The sequence below is a fragment of the Arachis stenosperma genome, chromosome 9, assembly GCF_014773155.1.
Source record: "Arachis stenosperma cultivar V10309 chromosome 9, arast.V10309.gnm1.PFL2, whole genome shotgun sequence".
NCBI classification, from domain to species: Eukaryota; Viridiplantae; Streptophyta; class Magnoliopsida; order Fabales; family Fabaceae; genus Arachis; species Arachis stenosperma.
Genome location: NC_080385.1, coordinates 150138225 through 150155993, shown reverse-complemented (window position 1 = coordinate 150155993; position 17769 = coordinate 150138225). Strand labels below are relative to the sequence as shown.

Here is a 17769-nt window from a genome sequence, read left to right as displayed (position 1 = left end):
AATTTGGTTTGATTTTGGAAATGAGTTAATTTTAGAAAAGATTTAATATTGGAATAGATTTGGTTTGGAAGAGATTTAATATCGGAATTTGGTTTAAAACAAATTTCGAAAGGATTTGATATTTGGAAATAGTTTGATTATTGGAAATGATTTTCTATTTGAAAATGGTTGAGAAGGGTTTGAGGAATGCTTGGATGGGACCCGAGAAGGGTGGCAAAATCTGAGTTTTAGAGGGGATGCTGTCAAAATTTTGATAAAAATTGGAGACTTGGTTTGGGTGGTTATTTAGAAATATTTGGATTTAAGGGTTATATGATTTTATTTTGAGTTATTAAAAAAATATCACATTTTGGGTTTGAAATTATTGATGAATAAAATGGGAGGAATGATGATGATTGAATTTGAATGAAGGATGATGAGGATTGATTTTAAAGTATGATTTTTGAATGAATTGAATGATATTGAGAATGATGTGGGTATTGGTGAATTATGATTGAAATATTCATATGGCTTATGTATTTGGAATATCTGAGGCATAAGTTTTCCTGGGTAGATACAGTGGCTTGCCACTACTTGCTCCATGTTGAGATTCGATACTCTGTTGGCCCTCTGTCGCAAGATGTGACCGAGCACTTTAACTCCCCGGATTCTCCGATGGGCATGCATATATTTATGAATTTGAGCTTAGGGATTTTACCCATGGATATTTGAGTTTGGGGATGCGTACACAGAGGGACTGTCCAATGGTTAGCTACTAGGGCATGTCGGGTTGGCTATATAACCAACAGATGAGCTCATCAACCGTAGGACAGGCATGCATCATATGCATTTGTATGCTTTGTTTGAGTTTGAATTTGTTTTAGTTTGCCTAATTACTTAACTATTATTAACTGCTATCTGAGCTATTTGCTGTAAATGCTATCTATACCTGTGCTTTTCTTATCTGTATTGCCTATGTTTGTTTCTGAGAGATCCCTCTGGCGGGTGGAGGAGGCGTTGAGGGTTGTTTCTGATGTAGTACTTTTGTGATTGAGTATTGGAGATGAGTTGATGATAGTATTGATTGATTATGTGATGGGCTGAAGACCGTGATTGGTTTCTGATTAAGATTTAGTTAAGTATGAAAAATCAAGCTGGTTCAGCATAGACTTAATGAACCTATGTTTGGAACAGGTTGGTCATTCATACAGTCTAGGAAATTTTTTAAGATTTTCTTATAAGTAAAGAAAGATTTTGGATTTTGGATAATTAACTAATTTCTTTTAAGGAAAGATTTTGGATTTTTGGATGTTAAATCGTTGTTTTTTTTTAAAGATTCATAAGATAAGCGATAATCACTGTGTTTGAAAATAATTTTCTTTTTAAATATCTTCTTATAACAATTATAAAAATCCGTGGTGAAATCATGTGATTAGGTTCTCACCCCCTACAGCTTTACTTTTTTCAGAAATCGGATGAAGAAGCTTACGAAGAATTTAATTGCATTTTGCTTATTCGAGATTATTATATTAGTTTACTTTTTATTTATTTATTTATCCCTCCCCATTAATATTGTATCTTTGTAAGTTATGCTATCAAGAACTTGGCTATTGAGTATATATATATATATATATATAAGTGGCTGTGATTGATTTGTATGTATGTATGTGAGTTTTCAAACTAAAAGTATTTTCGACTTTTAAAAGAATAGTTTATACGACTTCAAGTTTTTTGAAGGCTCCTATTTTATTATTAAATATATGGAAGTCATTGTAATACTCCTCACTATCAGAATGCCACAGCTCGAAGCGTGGCATTCTGGTAGTAAAGGTGTTACATAGGGGAACTAATGCTGAACTGAGGATACTATGGTGAGTGATTGTCGTTAACATCTTTTTACATAAGCTTATGTTAAAATTATGTAGCCTTTTATTGTATCATTGAGCCGTTTTGTAACTTTTTCGTGAAAAATTCTTAGTTTATGAATTCAATTATAATTTTAAATAAATTCTTTTTGTTCAATATCATTTTAAATGATATTATCTTGCCTTAAGGTTGGATCAATGCCTAGAGAAGCTTGGATATCACGTGAGCAACCACGTGATAGAGTTCCTCCAGTTTTGTCCTCAGTTAATAGTGCTCTAGCATCCCGTAATAATGAACCAGCATTTTGTGCACCGCGCAATGATAGATGCCTTGCGTCGTCAAGTACAAGTGATGACCCTCAAACTCCCATAGAACGCACAGAGATTCAGTATTGCGATGAAGTGGCCGATAAACCTTCTGAGGATGAAGATTACGACCCAAAGGTAGATGAAGTTGAGTTGTTTGATGACCACATTGATGATTTGTTTGCTACCCAAGAAGCCGAAGTTCGGAACAATGACAAGAAACACAAAAGATACAAATTATTGGAAAGTTATTGTCATTGGTAAACTTTTTTTCTCCTATTTTTATCAATAATTATTTTTAAATTCCTTTATTTCTATTTTTCTTTTGTGCAACGATTATCTTGCAATTTTTTTAATATATTTCTTAGAGCACGGCGTGACAAAAGTGTCTGAGTTGAGCGTCAAGGAGACTATAACACTTCTTTTAAATACAAAGATCATACTCCTATTTAATAAAGAGTTGCAACCAATTGGTCAGGCAACTAGATTATTAAATGGTTTTCTAAGAGTTTGAGTGCTGACTATTTTCAGTTTTCTATCTGTGAAGAGAGTTAAAAGAACGTGAACAAAGCTAACAAGGAACATGCATGCAACATGGTTAAAGTAAATCTTTTAGTTTCAACATATTAAGACAGTTTAGTTATCAGTTTTTTGGGGTAAAAACCTTAGCATGGATAAATTATGTTATTGGTTAAATTTTCATATTCTGTGTTTCACATGTTTAAATCATGATTTCTATCTTATATGTAATTGCGATTAAATGTCATCTAGATTATTATATTCTTATACTTTTTCATTAAGTAGCCTTTTTTGTTATTGATATTCTTCGCATTACCATAATTTTATGCTTGTTGATTGGTTTTGATTACTAACAATGACAAATAATTGTAGTGGGTCTTTCATTATGAGGATAACGCTGGAGAAAAAATAAAGCGAAAAATTATGCAAAGGATAAGAAAGAACTGGAAGGATACAAGACACAACTTGTATCATAAGTTTACAATAAAACAAAGACTCTTGAGAAAAATGTTAAGCATCGCCCATTGGGAATAGAAGAAAATCACTGAAAATAGTTCCTTAAATATCGCTTGAAGGAAGAAACAAAGGTAAAAAATGGTATTTTGTGTTATTTCCTCTAAAACATATGTATGTCTACGTAAAAATATCTTTAAATTTTATAATATTCATCCTAGTCTCATTTGTATTTTTTTCGTTATTTGTTCATAGAAAAAGTGTAAACAAAATACTTTAAATCATTTGAAACAAATTTACACACATTGGGGCTCTAAAACATTGGGAAGACGAAAAGTTGAAGAGGTAATAAATAATTATTTGCTTTATAATTTTGCTTCATTTTCCTAAATATAGTGTTGTTATTTGTATGATTGTGTCAACATCAATGTTATAGGAGAAAGTACGAGAAAAGTCCATTAGTAGAGGAGAGTTGAAGACTACGGATCATAAAAAAAATGGCTCGTACATCTACGCCGATGCGCGTGTTGTTGATGTAAGTAATGTTACAATATTTTGCAATTTCTTTTATTGTATTTATCATGCTAATTTTAAATGATTATAACTCAAATTCTGGTATATCTATAGGAAGTAATTGCGAATATTGAGAGTCAAGATGAATCCTCCAAGCAGCTTTTACAAAATAGTTCACTTGCACAAGTTCTTAGAATGGAGCACGCAAGTCGAGTTCGTGCCTTAGGTGTTGGACCATGTCCCACCCAAAATTTTGGTAACAGTATTGTACTAGTGTGTAAATTAAAGAGTATCAGAAGATGATTACAGAATTAAAGGTTAAAGCAGCAGAAGAGAAAATGAACAGACAAATGATGGAGAGTTTTATGAGATATCTAATCCGACAGTAAGGAGACAATTTGCCACATGAGATTGTTGTAGAGATAGATTCTTTGGGAAGTACACTGATTTCATTGCGCGCAAGGCTTTCTTCTTCTGGTAATCATGACTTGTAACAAAAATAATGACTTTGAGTCAACTGAAATAGATACTGTTGAATTTAATTTTTTTTATGTTTAATATTTATTTTTCTGACATTATCTAATTTTAATTTATAAGAGATAATGTATTTATAACAATTTTATTATATATGTTATTTTTACATATATATTTTTATGTTCTTTATAGTATTTTGTACTTTTATTTGATTAAAAGTTCTTTATTTTAATTACTTTTTAATAAATTAAAGTAAAAAAAATAGACAAAATAAAATACGCAAAATTGATAAAATGAATTTTGAATAAAGAATTTGGCGGCGGTTTGTGACCGCTGCAAAACATATGCCATGTTATGCACATGCTAAAATTAAAGGCAGTTTTCTTACTAACTATGGCAATGAGTAAAATCACTGCAAAATCAAATACTGATTTCGCGGCGGTTATTCCAGCGGTTGCCAGAAATTGCCGCTAACTATTTTTCCACGATCTATTTTAGAGCGGTTATTTACCCGCCGCAAAAATATTTAGCGGCGGTGAAAAATCGACGCAATATTGCTGCATAACCGCCACTAAACACCAGAAGTGTTATAGTGATTCTTTAAATGTTAATGAGTCAAATGATAATTTTTAACAAATTTTTAGAAATCGTTTATTATTCTGTTTTAAATTTATAAGTTTGTAAAAATGTAGATTTTTTAAAAATTGTACTAAAATACAAAATTTGAATTTCTATCCGTATTCGTTTTGATTTTTTAATATTTTATTTGAATAAAAAATGTAAATATTTTCTTATTGACATTAAATATTTTAAAGTTAATATAGAATAAATAAACAATTAAAAAATAAACTGTATCAGTAGTATATCGAATCAAGTTGATTCGATTTATTATGTATATATTATATAGTAGTAAATCGAATTAGATTAATTCAATTTACATATTACATACTTCTACAACAATAAATTGAATCAATTTAATTCGATTTATTACTTAGAATGCTAAATAATCGAATTTATTTAATTTGATTTATACATAAATGTATTTAAAACACACGTGCAATAAAAATTAATTTAAAATATTTGCATACTTTTAAATTTTAAACTATTTATTAATGTGAATTATTCATTAGGGTGAATTTTAAATTCTCCTCTACACTGCTTATTATTATCTAGTGAAAGTGTGTAACCCTTTTAACTAATCCGACAATAGATTTGACGGTCCCGTAATATTTGGACTATTAAATGTTGTTAATAATAAAACATGTTTTTTTATATTTTAATAATTACTAAATATTCTTTATTTAATTTTATTTATAAATTAATCATTCATCTATTATTTAATTCTAAAATTTATTTTTTATTTTATAATTATTGTTTTATTATTCATCATTATGTTTATTAACAATTAGAAACAACAACGAAATAAATTTTTTATTAATTGTGACCTATATAAATATTTTGGCAATTTTAATTGAGTTTTTTTTCTTCATTTGCTACATCTATAAAAATTAGAAAAATCGTGTTGTTAATTCAATCGATTTATTTGACACCAATCAATTAGTAAGAAATGAATAATGTCAAAAAATTGATTGGAAGTATAAAACTAATCTAAATGAAAGTAAAAGATTACACAATAGATGTATGGAACAAGTCCTCTTTAGCATGCAGATAATTTAAGTAGGCAAATGGTAATGTAAATTATATTATGTAATACATTTTATGTATATCAATTTGATGAAAATAACCAACACATGAATTATAAAAGAATTTTTTTTATTATAGTCTTTCTTTTCTTGGCAATATGATCAAAACTTTTAGAGATTTTCCTTGTCCCATTCATATTATACACTATCAATAAAATTATTGTCATACTTTTTATGTTTAATTCCCATCTTTTTAATGCTAATATGCTATTAGTTGTGGTGAGGGAGATCCTTCTTTTTCTAAAACAATCACCAATCGATTGAATAAGAAAAAAAAATTCACATTCCCATACAAAATTTAATCGATTATGTTATACTCCAACAGATTGAATACAAAAAAAACTCATATTCTAATGTGCAATTCAATCGATTGAATAAAAAAAAATCTATATTATCGTGTGAAATTCAATCAATTGTGTCGTACTTCCAATCAATTGAATACAAAAAAAGATTCATATCCTAGTACGTAATTCAATCAATTATGTTATATTTCCAATTGAATTTTTGACACTACTCGTTTTTTATCAATCGATTGATGTCAAATAAATCGATTGTATTAACAACAAACACGATTTTTCTAATTGTTACGGATGTAATGGATAAAAAAAAATTTGTTGATTCACATTGTTAAAATATTTATGAAGGTCATGATTAATGAAATATCTATTTTTTTGTGATTGATAGAAAATCTATTTTATTATTGTTTCTAATTGTTAATAAATATAAATGATAAATAATAAAATAATTATTATAAAATAAAAAATAAATTTTAAAATTAAATAATAGATAAAATTTATAAATAAAATTAAATAAAAATTATTTAATAATTATTAAAAAATTAAAAATATATTTTATTACTAAAATTATTTAATAATCCAACGACACTGTCACATCTTTTGCCAACTAATCCGATCAAATTTCATTTCTTAGCGGAAAGGTCAAAGGTGGGGTTCAAATACAATTATAAAAGTGAAGGGGGACGGGAGTGGATCCTCTCCAGTGGAAAAAAAACTGGATGGTATCCAGTGGAAGATCTCACCCTTCATTATATTCTCTCTCTTATTTATTTCTGGTCCCACTTGTAGAATTAAAGGTGGGAGATTACACTTTATTCTCTCCAGTGACCAAAAAAATGGAGAGGATCCATTTCCGAAGGGGGACCCAAAATTTAAATCTAACGACCTTATTGTTATAGGACGGAGCGGTTCTTCCTGAAAGCGGCCCACACTTTTACTTTGCCCTGCCCCTCTCTGAAGTCGCTACCTGTTTTGTTTTCGGTGGCTGCCGCTGTTTCCTTCAGTCTGGTCAAAATATCAAACACGTTGTGTGCGTCTGTGTATCCAAAAAACCAAGGTGCTGTTCCCTCATCGCCACTGGTAATACTCACACACTGACACATATTTCTCGTCAATTATAATAACTCACACACACTTCACGAAGACCCACATTGACGCCCTTTCTATCCTCTATTCCATATTCCTTCATTCCATATCATCACTTGCCCCATCATCCCAATCTTTTTATGATTATTTATTTATGTCATATAACGTTGCGTAATTAAATATATATAATTAATCTATATTAATAATATATTAAAATTAAATTTATAACTAAGATTATTACACAAACAATTATGTTATATACGCATTAAAATTATTTATCAAATTTATTTGAGTATAAAATATATATTAAAATATAAATATATATTAAAAATAAATTAAATTATATATATATTTATATACTAATATTAATGATTAATTTTAACATACTAATAACATTTTTGTTTATCAAAAAATAACATTTAAGACACATTAAAAAAATAACATTTAGCTAATCCATCAAGTAAAGCCTCATTTTTTATAAGCCCCATTTTTTATATGGATCCTAGGATGTATTGTTTATAGTTATGGAGAATTATGTGTTTTTAATTAAATATAAAGTCGATTTTGTTTTTTAAATTTCAAAATACAAAATTGGAGATACCGAATTGGAAAAAAAAAAATTAATGGTTCGAATTGAGGGGAGTTGAATTTAACTTTCAAAAATTAACAAATTGAAAGATCAAATTTGTGTAAACTCATAAATTGGAGAGACAATTTTGTAAAGTTTACATATTAGAGGATAGGTTTTGTGTTTTAAAAATTTAAAAAAAGGTTAGGATGTATTTGATTTGTGTTATTATTTTTTTATTTTTATTTTTAGTGTTTTTTATTTTTTAGATTTTATGAAAAAAAATAAAAATAGGAGGTGAAAATAGAAAATAAAATTTTATTATTTTCAATATTTTAACTTTTTTTTACAAAATCTAAAAATCTAAAAACAAAAAAATAAAAATAGAAAATAAAAACACAAATTAAATATATTCTTAAACTTCACAAATTGAAGAGTTAAATTTGTAATTTTCATATAAAAAATACACCAAATTTTACATATTGTTAAAAAATACTATTATAGGTGTGTTTTATTTTAGCGTTTGAAGAGTGAAATCAGGTTTAAGTTTCTTGAACGTTTTAATTTTTGGTTTAATTATTATTTTTTTTTCTGTTAACATAGAAGTGATTTTGTACTTAAATCCATGTTTACAAGAAATAATGAATCCTGGCTTTTATATTTTACTAACTAGTTTTTGTGTTTCTTTAATTTTCTTCTACCAATCTTACTCTTTGTACATTTTATTGTTTTATTTATGAAAATTTTATTGTTTTTTTATGAGTTCTTTTTTTTTTATTTATTATTTTTATTTTTTTTATTTGAAATTGTACACTTTTATAATTGTAATTCTTGTGTATTATATTTATATCTTTTTATAATATAATTTATTAATTTTATTAGGTAGAATAAATTAAAAAAATTAATCATAAATAATAATAATAAAAAATTATAGCATATTAAAAAATATTATATAAAAAATATAAAAAATTATATATATTTAAAAAAATAATGTTATAATTTAATATCATATTTATTTTAATAATTATCTATTTAAAAATAATTTTAATTAATATTATATAAATAATATTTATTTATCAAAATTAATTTTAATATAAAATTACTAAATATAAATTATATTAATACAAATTCACTTCTATTTAAAATCAATTCGATAAAATTATTTTTATTTAAATTTTAATTTAATAAAAATCAATCTGAACACAAGCTAAGAACCAATATCAAAATTAGAAAGCGTCAAGTAGAGGTGTGCATGGCCCAACCCGGCCCGAAGATCCGGCCCGGTCCCGAACACTTTTGGGGTTAATTTGGTGTGATTTCATCGGGTCTATGGTCAGGTATGGGTCTCAAAAATAGACCCGGTCATTATTTCGGGTCGGGTCCGGGCCATAGCTCGGGTCACCCGAAATCGGCCCGGTGGCCCGGTCATCATACACAATTAATATTTTGTGTTATTAGTGATAGATGATGACTATTATTATGTGAAATTTAAGTATTGTAAACCTTAATATTTTGTATTACTAGTCATTATATATAAGACTATAAGTTAATGTTTTATATTTAAAATACATAAGACTTTAGACTAATGCATAATCTTGTGTTATTTGTATTGATTTAAATATTTGGTGTTATTAGGCAATATTAGTATTGATTATGGTTATGCTTTAATTTTAGAGAAAAGTTGGTTCTTATTATATTTTTCTAAGTGAATTTTACCATGTCAAATAATAGTTGGAGTCTTGGAAATTTGGATATTTTTACATGCTAACTTACAAGAAGGTATTAAGGTAATATAATGTTAATGGCCCGGTTTTCACCCAGTATAATCGTGACCCGAAAGTGTATAAGTTTCATCGGGTCTAGGGTCGGGTTCGGGTCTAACAAATAAGCCCGGTATATATTTCGGGTCGGGTCTGGGTCACATCAACCCCGATTTCACCCGACTCATGCACACCCCTAGCGTCAAGTAAACGTCGGGGAACGTAACTTTCAAGTAATAATCTAATAATAATGATATTCATTTATAAACTTTACAATAATAATTTTAATAATATTGCAATTGGCACCGGTTGCTTTCTTATTTGAATTTAATTTTGGTTCCTTTAAAAAGTTTTATATAAGTATTATCATTAAAATGATTTTTTTTAATTATTGCGTTATAGTAGTTACTTAAAATAATACATATGATTAAATAATTATATACAATAATCTTATTTATCAAAATTAAAATATTAAAACCATGATATATTATATCAAATAAATAAATAGAAACTTAGACAGTGACAAAAGTAAATTGACATCTAATCCATTGTTTTCTTTCCTTTTCAGTTGAGTTTTGTGTCCCTCGTTTCTAAAGTGTTGAATTGAATTTGAGAGAGTGAAAAGGACGCGTGGTGCAATGATATATAATATGAGTTCCTTCTTGTGTTATGGCAGCACCGAACAGAACAGTTGCATCTTTCACTTCAAACACAACTACTTATTTTTATTCACTTACTCATTCATTCATTCATCCATTCCAATTCTCTCTTCTCGCTTCTCTCTCTGCTGTGATCATTGGAGTGTGTGTTTGTTGATCAAAGAATGCAGTCAAGTCCTATGCTTCTCGAAGAACCTATCCGGATGGCATCCATACTTGAGCCATCTAAGCCTGTAACTAACTTTCTCTTTCTTTCAACTTTTGTTGACCTTGCTGTTGTGTGCTTCCTTGGATTTTTATTGATTCTCTCTGTGTTATTACTTTAGCTCTGTTTGCTTGCTTGATCCTAATGAATCTGGCAGATCAAGATGAAATCGAAGTGCTTTCTTTTTCATATATACATATATGTCTGTGTGTGTGGTGTTGTGATGGTTTTGTGACCTGATCTTCTTTTAAGCACTGTGATTGTGAGAAAGCAAGTTGATACATTGTTGTGTGGAGATTTTGGAGTTTCATCATGTTGTGTGCATTGATGGTTCTACTTTAGTGCTTTTCCCTGCTAGTAGTAATATGAATGTCTCGGATTAAACTTTGAGACGATTTTACCCCTGCCTAATGATGTCTTCTTAGTGATAAATCTTATTTGGATTTTGGTTTAAGTGTTTGAAATGCTTTTTGCAGAGTTTTTTTCCAGCTATGACTAAGATTGTTGGCACACTCGGTCCAAAGTCTCGTTCAATCGACACAATTTCGCGTTGCCTTGATGCAGGAATGTCTGGTATTCTCCATGGCAACCCTTGATTCTTTCTGATATTTGTTTAGAAAATTGATTGTAGATATATTTAGTTGTTTGTCAAATTGTCCTGATTGATTCTTAGCTATTGAAAAAGAACAGTTAGATGGCAATTTTCGGCTAGTTCGTTTATTTTCTTGCTATATTGTTAAAAAGCTTAGAATCAACAATGCATTAAGAGTTGAAGAAAATTGTGTTTGCTTTTCTTCCTTTATTGTTTGGAATCACTGCTTCTATCATCTCATTCTTCTTTTGTTACCATGTACTAGTTGCAAGGTTTGATTTCTCGTGGGGAGATCCAGAATACCACCAAGAGACATTGGAAAACTTGAGGGCTGCTATCAAAACTACCAAGAAACTCTGTGCAGTAAGCATGTTACACATTTTCTGTTTACTCACTTAACTTTCTGCAAATGCATGCATTTGATTACTTACAACATATCATTAAGTAAATGTGATTTCAACACATTCGCTTCATAGCTTGCATTCTTAATTTTATGTTTTCTGTGTACAAATACCTTCTGAAGTGTGATTATGTTTTTGTTTCAATCCAGGTTATGCTAGATACCGTCGGTCCAGAAGTACAAGTTGTGAATAGAACCGATCGACCAATTTCCCTCGAAGCAGATACATTAGTTGTATTAACTCCGGATCAAAGCAAAGAAGCTACGCCGAATCTCTTGCCAGTAAATTTTAGTGAACTATCAAAGGTCAGCATACCTTTTCCTAGTCTTGCATATTTTAATTCTATCTTGCAAATGTTTTCTATATGTTGCTTGTTAACCTCTTACACTTGCAAAATTTCTTTAATCAGTTGTTCTGATAGTGCATCAGTGTGATTCTTAACATTTCTTATATTTGATTGGGTACAATGTGGGTGTCCCCTTAACTATGGCTTTGAATTCAATAACTATGCAGGCTGTGAAGAAGGGTGATACTATTTTTATTGGAAAATACTTGTTTACTGGAAGTGAAACAACTTCTGTATGGCTGGAGGTAATGAAACTGCATTCTTGATTAACTTTCTTTCTCACCTCTCTTGCAGTAACTGAATTAGTATCTCAAATGCAGGTCAGCGAGGTGAATGGCGAAGATGTCACTTGTCTTATAAAAAATTCGGCTACACTTTCTGGGTCACTATATACATTACATGTATCTCAGATTCGTATCAATCTTCCCACTCTTACTGATAAGGATAAGGAGGTAAACTACAAGAGCTTTGCTTGAGAATGAATGCTTCAATTCATTTTTCTTTTTTAATGGAGAGAATTGAATTATACTTCCCCATTGAATTTATACCTTATTAAATTTGTGTATAAAATGTCTTATTTTCGCTTTTTATATTATTATCTGGAAATCCAAATATCATTTACTGTCACAATCATTCAATACAATTTTGTTATGTTCATGTAATGTGAATCTAAATGTTCTTCATGATATTTCACTTGATATTTAGGTAATTAGCACATGGGGTGTTAGAAACAATATCGATTTCCTTTCACTGTATGCTCGGCATGTAGAAGATGTTCGCCATGTAAGTGCTACTCCTCATAGCTTATATATTGTTCTCTTCTAAATTCTTCTGATGTTGCCTAGTTTTTATTATAAACTTCTGAAATACTAAATGAATTGCTGCATTTTTTTTCCATTCTCTAGGCCCGCGAGTTTTTGTCTAAATTAGGTGACCTCAAGCAGACACAGGTTTATGCAAAGATTGAAAATATAGAGGTAAGATTTTCTATATGCTTTGGAAAAAAGTCTCTCTAGTTTCCACTTTTATGACACAAAAATGCTGTAGTTCAAGATCATTTGGGTGAGTGTACTTGATTGTGATTTTTATTGCATCTTGCTTCTGTTATTTGATTTCTCTTAGGGATTGAACCATTTTGATGAGATACTGAGAGAAGCAGATGGTGTCATCCTTTCGCGTGGAAATCTAGGGATCGATCTCCCACCTGAGAAGGTCAGTTTTTACCTCTACTGAGAGAGGGGAAAAAAAAAGTGGTTTGCATACAATGGATAATAGTTGTATATTTTTCATTTATTTTTTATTTTAGTTTTACTTTTGGGCATCTTGGTTTGATTATCCTAGAATCTTGATAATTTTATCTCTGTGGTTCTGACAGGTGTTTTTATTTCAAAAAGCTGCTATTTACAAGTGTAACATGGCTGGAAAGCCAGTTGTTGTTACACGTGTTGTCGACACTATGACCGATAACCTAAGACCTACTCGTGCTGAAGCAACTGATGTTGCCAATGCAGTGTTGGATGGTAAATTCTTTTTCTGACTTAAGCATCTTTTGAGTATTTGGTAAATCCTGTCTGATTTAGTTTGATATTGATGGAACCATAGAATTTTCTAAAATCTCAACTTAGATACATAAGCAAAATTCTGTTGCTCATTTTTGTATTATCAGTTCTATCATGTTCATCACATTTTACAGTTATATGATGTTACTTTCATTCTAAATAGATATTTTCTCTTCATTTTTCCATTGCAGGCAGTGATGCTATTCTCCTTGGGGCGGAGACGTTGCGGGGACTATACCCTGTAGAGACCATTTCTATTGTTGGGAAAATTTGTGCCGAGGTAGGTTTGAACTTTACTTTGAAACAAGATCATGTCACAGTTCCGCAGTTACTTGGCTTAAGTGCTTCAATCAACCACATGATCTGATTTCTTCTGCTAAATTGTTGACATATTCTTTAGCTGATGCTTAGTGATAACAATTACAATGCTCTATGCAGGCAGAGAAAGTTTATAATCAAGATTTGTATTTCAAGAAGACTGTCAAACATGTTGGAGAACCGATGAGCCACTTGGAATCAATTGCTTCATCTGCAGTACTTTTCTTTGTGTCACTAAATATTTTTGGATTACTTCTACTAAATTTTCACACTACCATTCTGCAATTTGCTTCCTCAAAGGATGCAGTAACAGGAAGCTTTCTCTTTCTTTTTTCGTCGAAATACACAGGTACGAGCAGCCATCAAGGTTAGGGCCTCCGTTATTATTTGCTTCACATCATCTGGAAGAGCTGCAAGGTTTTATTTTATCTCCTCCTATATGTCTCCTTATCAAGAGAGGGAAAAAAAATCTCATTCCAATTAAAGTTGAATTCTTTCTTTCAATCATTTTTTTTATTATTTTTTCTTCTTTTGCAAGCTTCATTTCTTGAAGACATTATTATTAAAGTTATCTGTTGGTATTTATGCAGGTTGATTGCTAAGTATAGGCCTACTATGCCTGTGATATCTGTTGTTATTCCTCAGCTGAAAACCGATCAACTCCGTTGGACGTTCACGGGCGCTTTCGAGGTACATAACTCATTAACTTTTGAAACTAAAGATTGCATTGACATTGCATTAACTTCTATGATCCTATTTCAGGCAAGGCAATCACTCATTATCAGAGGCCTTTTCCCTATGCTGGCCGATCCTCAACATCCGGTAAGTTATTTAAATGTAAAAATTCATGGAATTCATGGTGGACGATTCGTTATTGCGCTTTAGTGTTGTGAACTAATTTTGATTGTTTAATCTATCTGTAGGCTGAATCTAAAAGTGGAGCAAATGAATCAATTTTAAAGGTTGCTTTAGACCATGGCAAGGCTTTCGGCATTATAAAGCCACATGACCGAGTTGTTGTTTGCCAGAAGGTTGGTGATTCATCAGTTGTGAAAATTATTGAGCTTGAAGATTAATCAGATCTGAGATCTCTGTAGCCTCCCTTCTATCAATTTTCTATGTTTAATTACTAACAAAAGAAATACACACAAGTGGTACATGTTCATGTTAATGAATGTGGCCACACTCATTTTGTTGGATTGGACATGTTATGTTATTCAACCCCACTAGTTAATCGTTGACTTAGAGTGGTTGTGCTGCTGCTCCTCCTTTGTTATATTGTGTGTTTCCTCCTCCTCTGAACAATGGGAGAGAAAGTAGAGACTTTGTTGTATTGTTGTTTTTTCCAGACAAAAGCAATTTCTAACTATATTGCTAGTTTAGCCATTCCAGTTAAAATCCATTTGCAAGCCAAATTTCAGAAATTACATTGAATAACTGCTAAAGTAATATAATTTAAACTTGGAAAATCAGCACCCCAGAGGAATCTTTATTTTGTCTAGATGCTACTATTGCATGGCCATTTTTACATAGCTGTCTATACAAAATTGAACATCACCAAATTGGCTTAATGAACAAAATTTCCAACATACTCAAAATTGTTGGAAACCTCTCATTATTAGAACCTTGAATTAGACCGAAGATATATTATTGGTAGAAATTTAGATTCATTATTTTCATGTACAATTGATAACTAAAAAGTAAAAGCCATTAAATAATTTGACATTTATCTTTATGTAAAATTAATAATTAGGAATTATTAAATAATTTGATATATTTAACTAAATTGTGTCTATCAACTTCAAATGAATATATAATTACATGAGTTTTCACATATTATTTAAGAGACTGATATAGCCCAACCACCAAAAACCGTTTCAGTGAGGAAATAAGATTGTAAAGGCCGAAGAAAAACTGGGGATGCTATGCAAGTTTGGAAAAGATTACTTTTACTAAATTTTCACATTACCATTCTGCAATACTCCTCAAACGATGCAAGTAACAGGAAGCTTTCTCTTCTTTGGTCAAAATACAAAGTTATGAGCAGCCATCAAGGTTGGCGGCCACCATTCTTATTGGCTTCACATCATTTGGAAGAGCTGCAAGGTTTTCTTTTATCTCCTTCTATGTCTCCTCATTATTAAGAGAGAAAAAAGTCTTATTCCGTTTAAGTTAATGTGAAAACATTGATCAACTTCAAAGGCAAAATACACAAGAACAATACATGATCAACACTGCAGGATCTACAGCTTTGAGGCTGCACCCTTGTCTAAGAACCATTTCAACTCTCCTTCGGGTGAAACCATTGCAGCAGGAAGCTTAGGAGAATTTTGAGATCCGCGCAGTGCAGAGTGAACTGCGTCCGATTTTCCAGCACCAGTCACCACAAGTGCAGTGTAAGCAGAGGAATTGATCACTGGAAAAGTGAAAGTTATACGCTCCGGGGGCGGTTTTGGGGAGTCCTTGATGAAGGTAACCCATTTTTTATTCTCCTTCAAAAGAGGATGCCCTGGGAATAAAGATGCTACATGGCCATCTGGACCCATACCAAGCAGCATGAGATCAAATTTGGGGAATCCGGTGACTGATGATGAAGCTATCACACCGTTCTTGACCAACTGTCTGAGACATGTCTCGTAATCCTCAGCCGCTCCCTCAGCTGACAGGGCATCATTGATTGCATAAACATTGCCAGGAGGAATGGGCACCTGCCAAGAGAGCCATGATGGAAGCATCAACAGGTCAGAATGATAAGTTACATGAATTCACCAATTAGGTACTAGGTAGTGTACGTGACCAATTCGCAGGTATCACGTACCAATTCATCTGTCTACTGGAGCATCATATGTATATTTTCCATATAAAATATTTTACATTTGACGTACTGCATACCGTGGACCCATTCTCATCCTGGAACGTATCGCGTTCTATGCAACTATTTCCTCTCATAGAACATTATCCAGACAAAAGTATAGAGATGGAGACAGCAGACCTTGGTCATGCAGTCATTTTAAAGAAGACTATACGCAAACACACTATCTCCGCTTGTTACTATCACTTTTTGGTACATCCTTGGATCAATGATCGAAAGATATATCAAAAATGAAAACGACAGATAAAAGAGACTGAGAAAGTAGCACATAAGTCAAAATCGAAACCAAAACTAACAGTGATTTGTCTCTCTAATGCAACAATTATATGACTTTAAGAAGTAAACCTAATAAAGGGATAACATCCTATGCAACAAAGATATCCATTCACCTGATCCATACATATACTATGTTATAACCAATTCCAAACAGGCTCCAATCCTCACACATGGACTGTATCAAACATTGGTTTCAGGTTTTCATCTTGAACAGGCAAGGCACATACTTTGAACTAAGCTTAACTTTCTCACAGCAAAACACACCAAAGTACAAAAAAACAAACATGTTGAAACTAAATAAAAGATGATATGAAACCTGAAAAATACTGAAGAAAAAAGATATACCTTGGATAGCAATCCATCATAAGCAAGTTTGTAGTTACTATCTTCATGAGTCTTGGGCACTACTCTCTCATCCACCCAAAACACATGCCACTTAGACCATTCAAGAGAATCAACATAAGGTGGTTCCAGCAGTTTCCTAAAACCCCAAACATAAACTCCCCCAAAATTACAAAAGTTTTAATCCCACAAATATACAACAGAATCATTAAAGTAAACGAAATTGCTTCCATTTCCTATGTTGGGTCTGCATCAAAATGGGAACTTGAGCTAACCTGAGATAACTGATGAGAGAGCCACCGGACAAGCAAACGGTGAAAGCGCCTCTTTCAGTGGTGAACTTGTTGGAGACATCAGCGACGTATTTGGCCAGAGACACCGGAAGCTCCTCTTTTTCGAAGACCTCGACAACCGCATTGCTCTTCTGGGACTCCGCCATCGACGATTTCAAAGGTGACAAAAGCGGACTTTTGTGTTTCGAAGTAACCGAAGAAAGAGAAAACCCTCTGAAGGAGAAGAGGGTCGACGAGAATCTGAGGGAAGAAGGGGAAGAAGAAGAAGAAGAAGGCGGAAGAAGAACTTGGGTTGGGTTAGTGAGAGAGCGAAACGGGGTTTGAATCATTTCGATGAGATACTGTCGCGTGGAAAAAAAGCAGTTGTTGTTACACGTCGTTGAT

General features: G+C 31.4%; 2 protein-coding genes across 2 annotated transcripts; one reads left to right on the top strand and one right to left on the bottom strand.

The window, feature by feature from the left end:
- Nucleotides 1-10203: 10203 nt before the first annotated feature.
- Nucleotides 10204-14984, top strand: LOC130948543 (pyruvate kinase 1, cytosolic-like). Its single transcript, XM_057877303.1, has 16 exons — nt 10204-10414; nt 10863-10959; nt 11244-11341; nt 11529-11684; nt 11893-11970; nt 12046-12177; nt 12431-12508; nt 12631-12702; nt 12848-12937; nt 13101-13245; nt 13476-13564; nt 13723-13818; nt 13952-14019; nt 14193-14292; nt 14365-14424; nt 14526-14984. Exons 1-16 carry the CDS (start codon nt 10346-10348, stop codon nt 14676-14678), a joined length of 1581 nt encoding a protein of 526 aa, XP_057733286.1. The 5' UTR covers nt 10204-10345; the 3' UTR covers nt 14679-14984.
- A 400-nt stretch (nt 14985-15384) lies between these two features.
- On the bottom strand, nt 15385-17769 carry LOC130948544 (probable 6-phosphogluconolactonase 4, chloroplastic). The gene is made up of 3 exons (XM_057877304.1): nt 17368-17769; nt 17096-17231; nt 15385-16310 (listed from the first exon to the last, which is right to left on the bottom strand). The coding sequence occupies exons 1-3, from the start codon at nt 17712-17714 to the stop codon at nt 15846-15848; spliced, it is 948 nt and encodes a 315-aa protein (XP_057733287.1). The 5' UTR covers nt 17715-17769; the 3' UTR covers nt 15385-15845.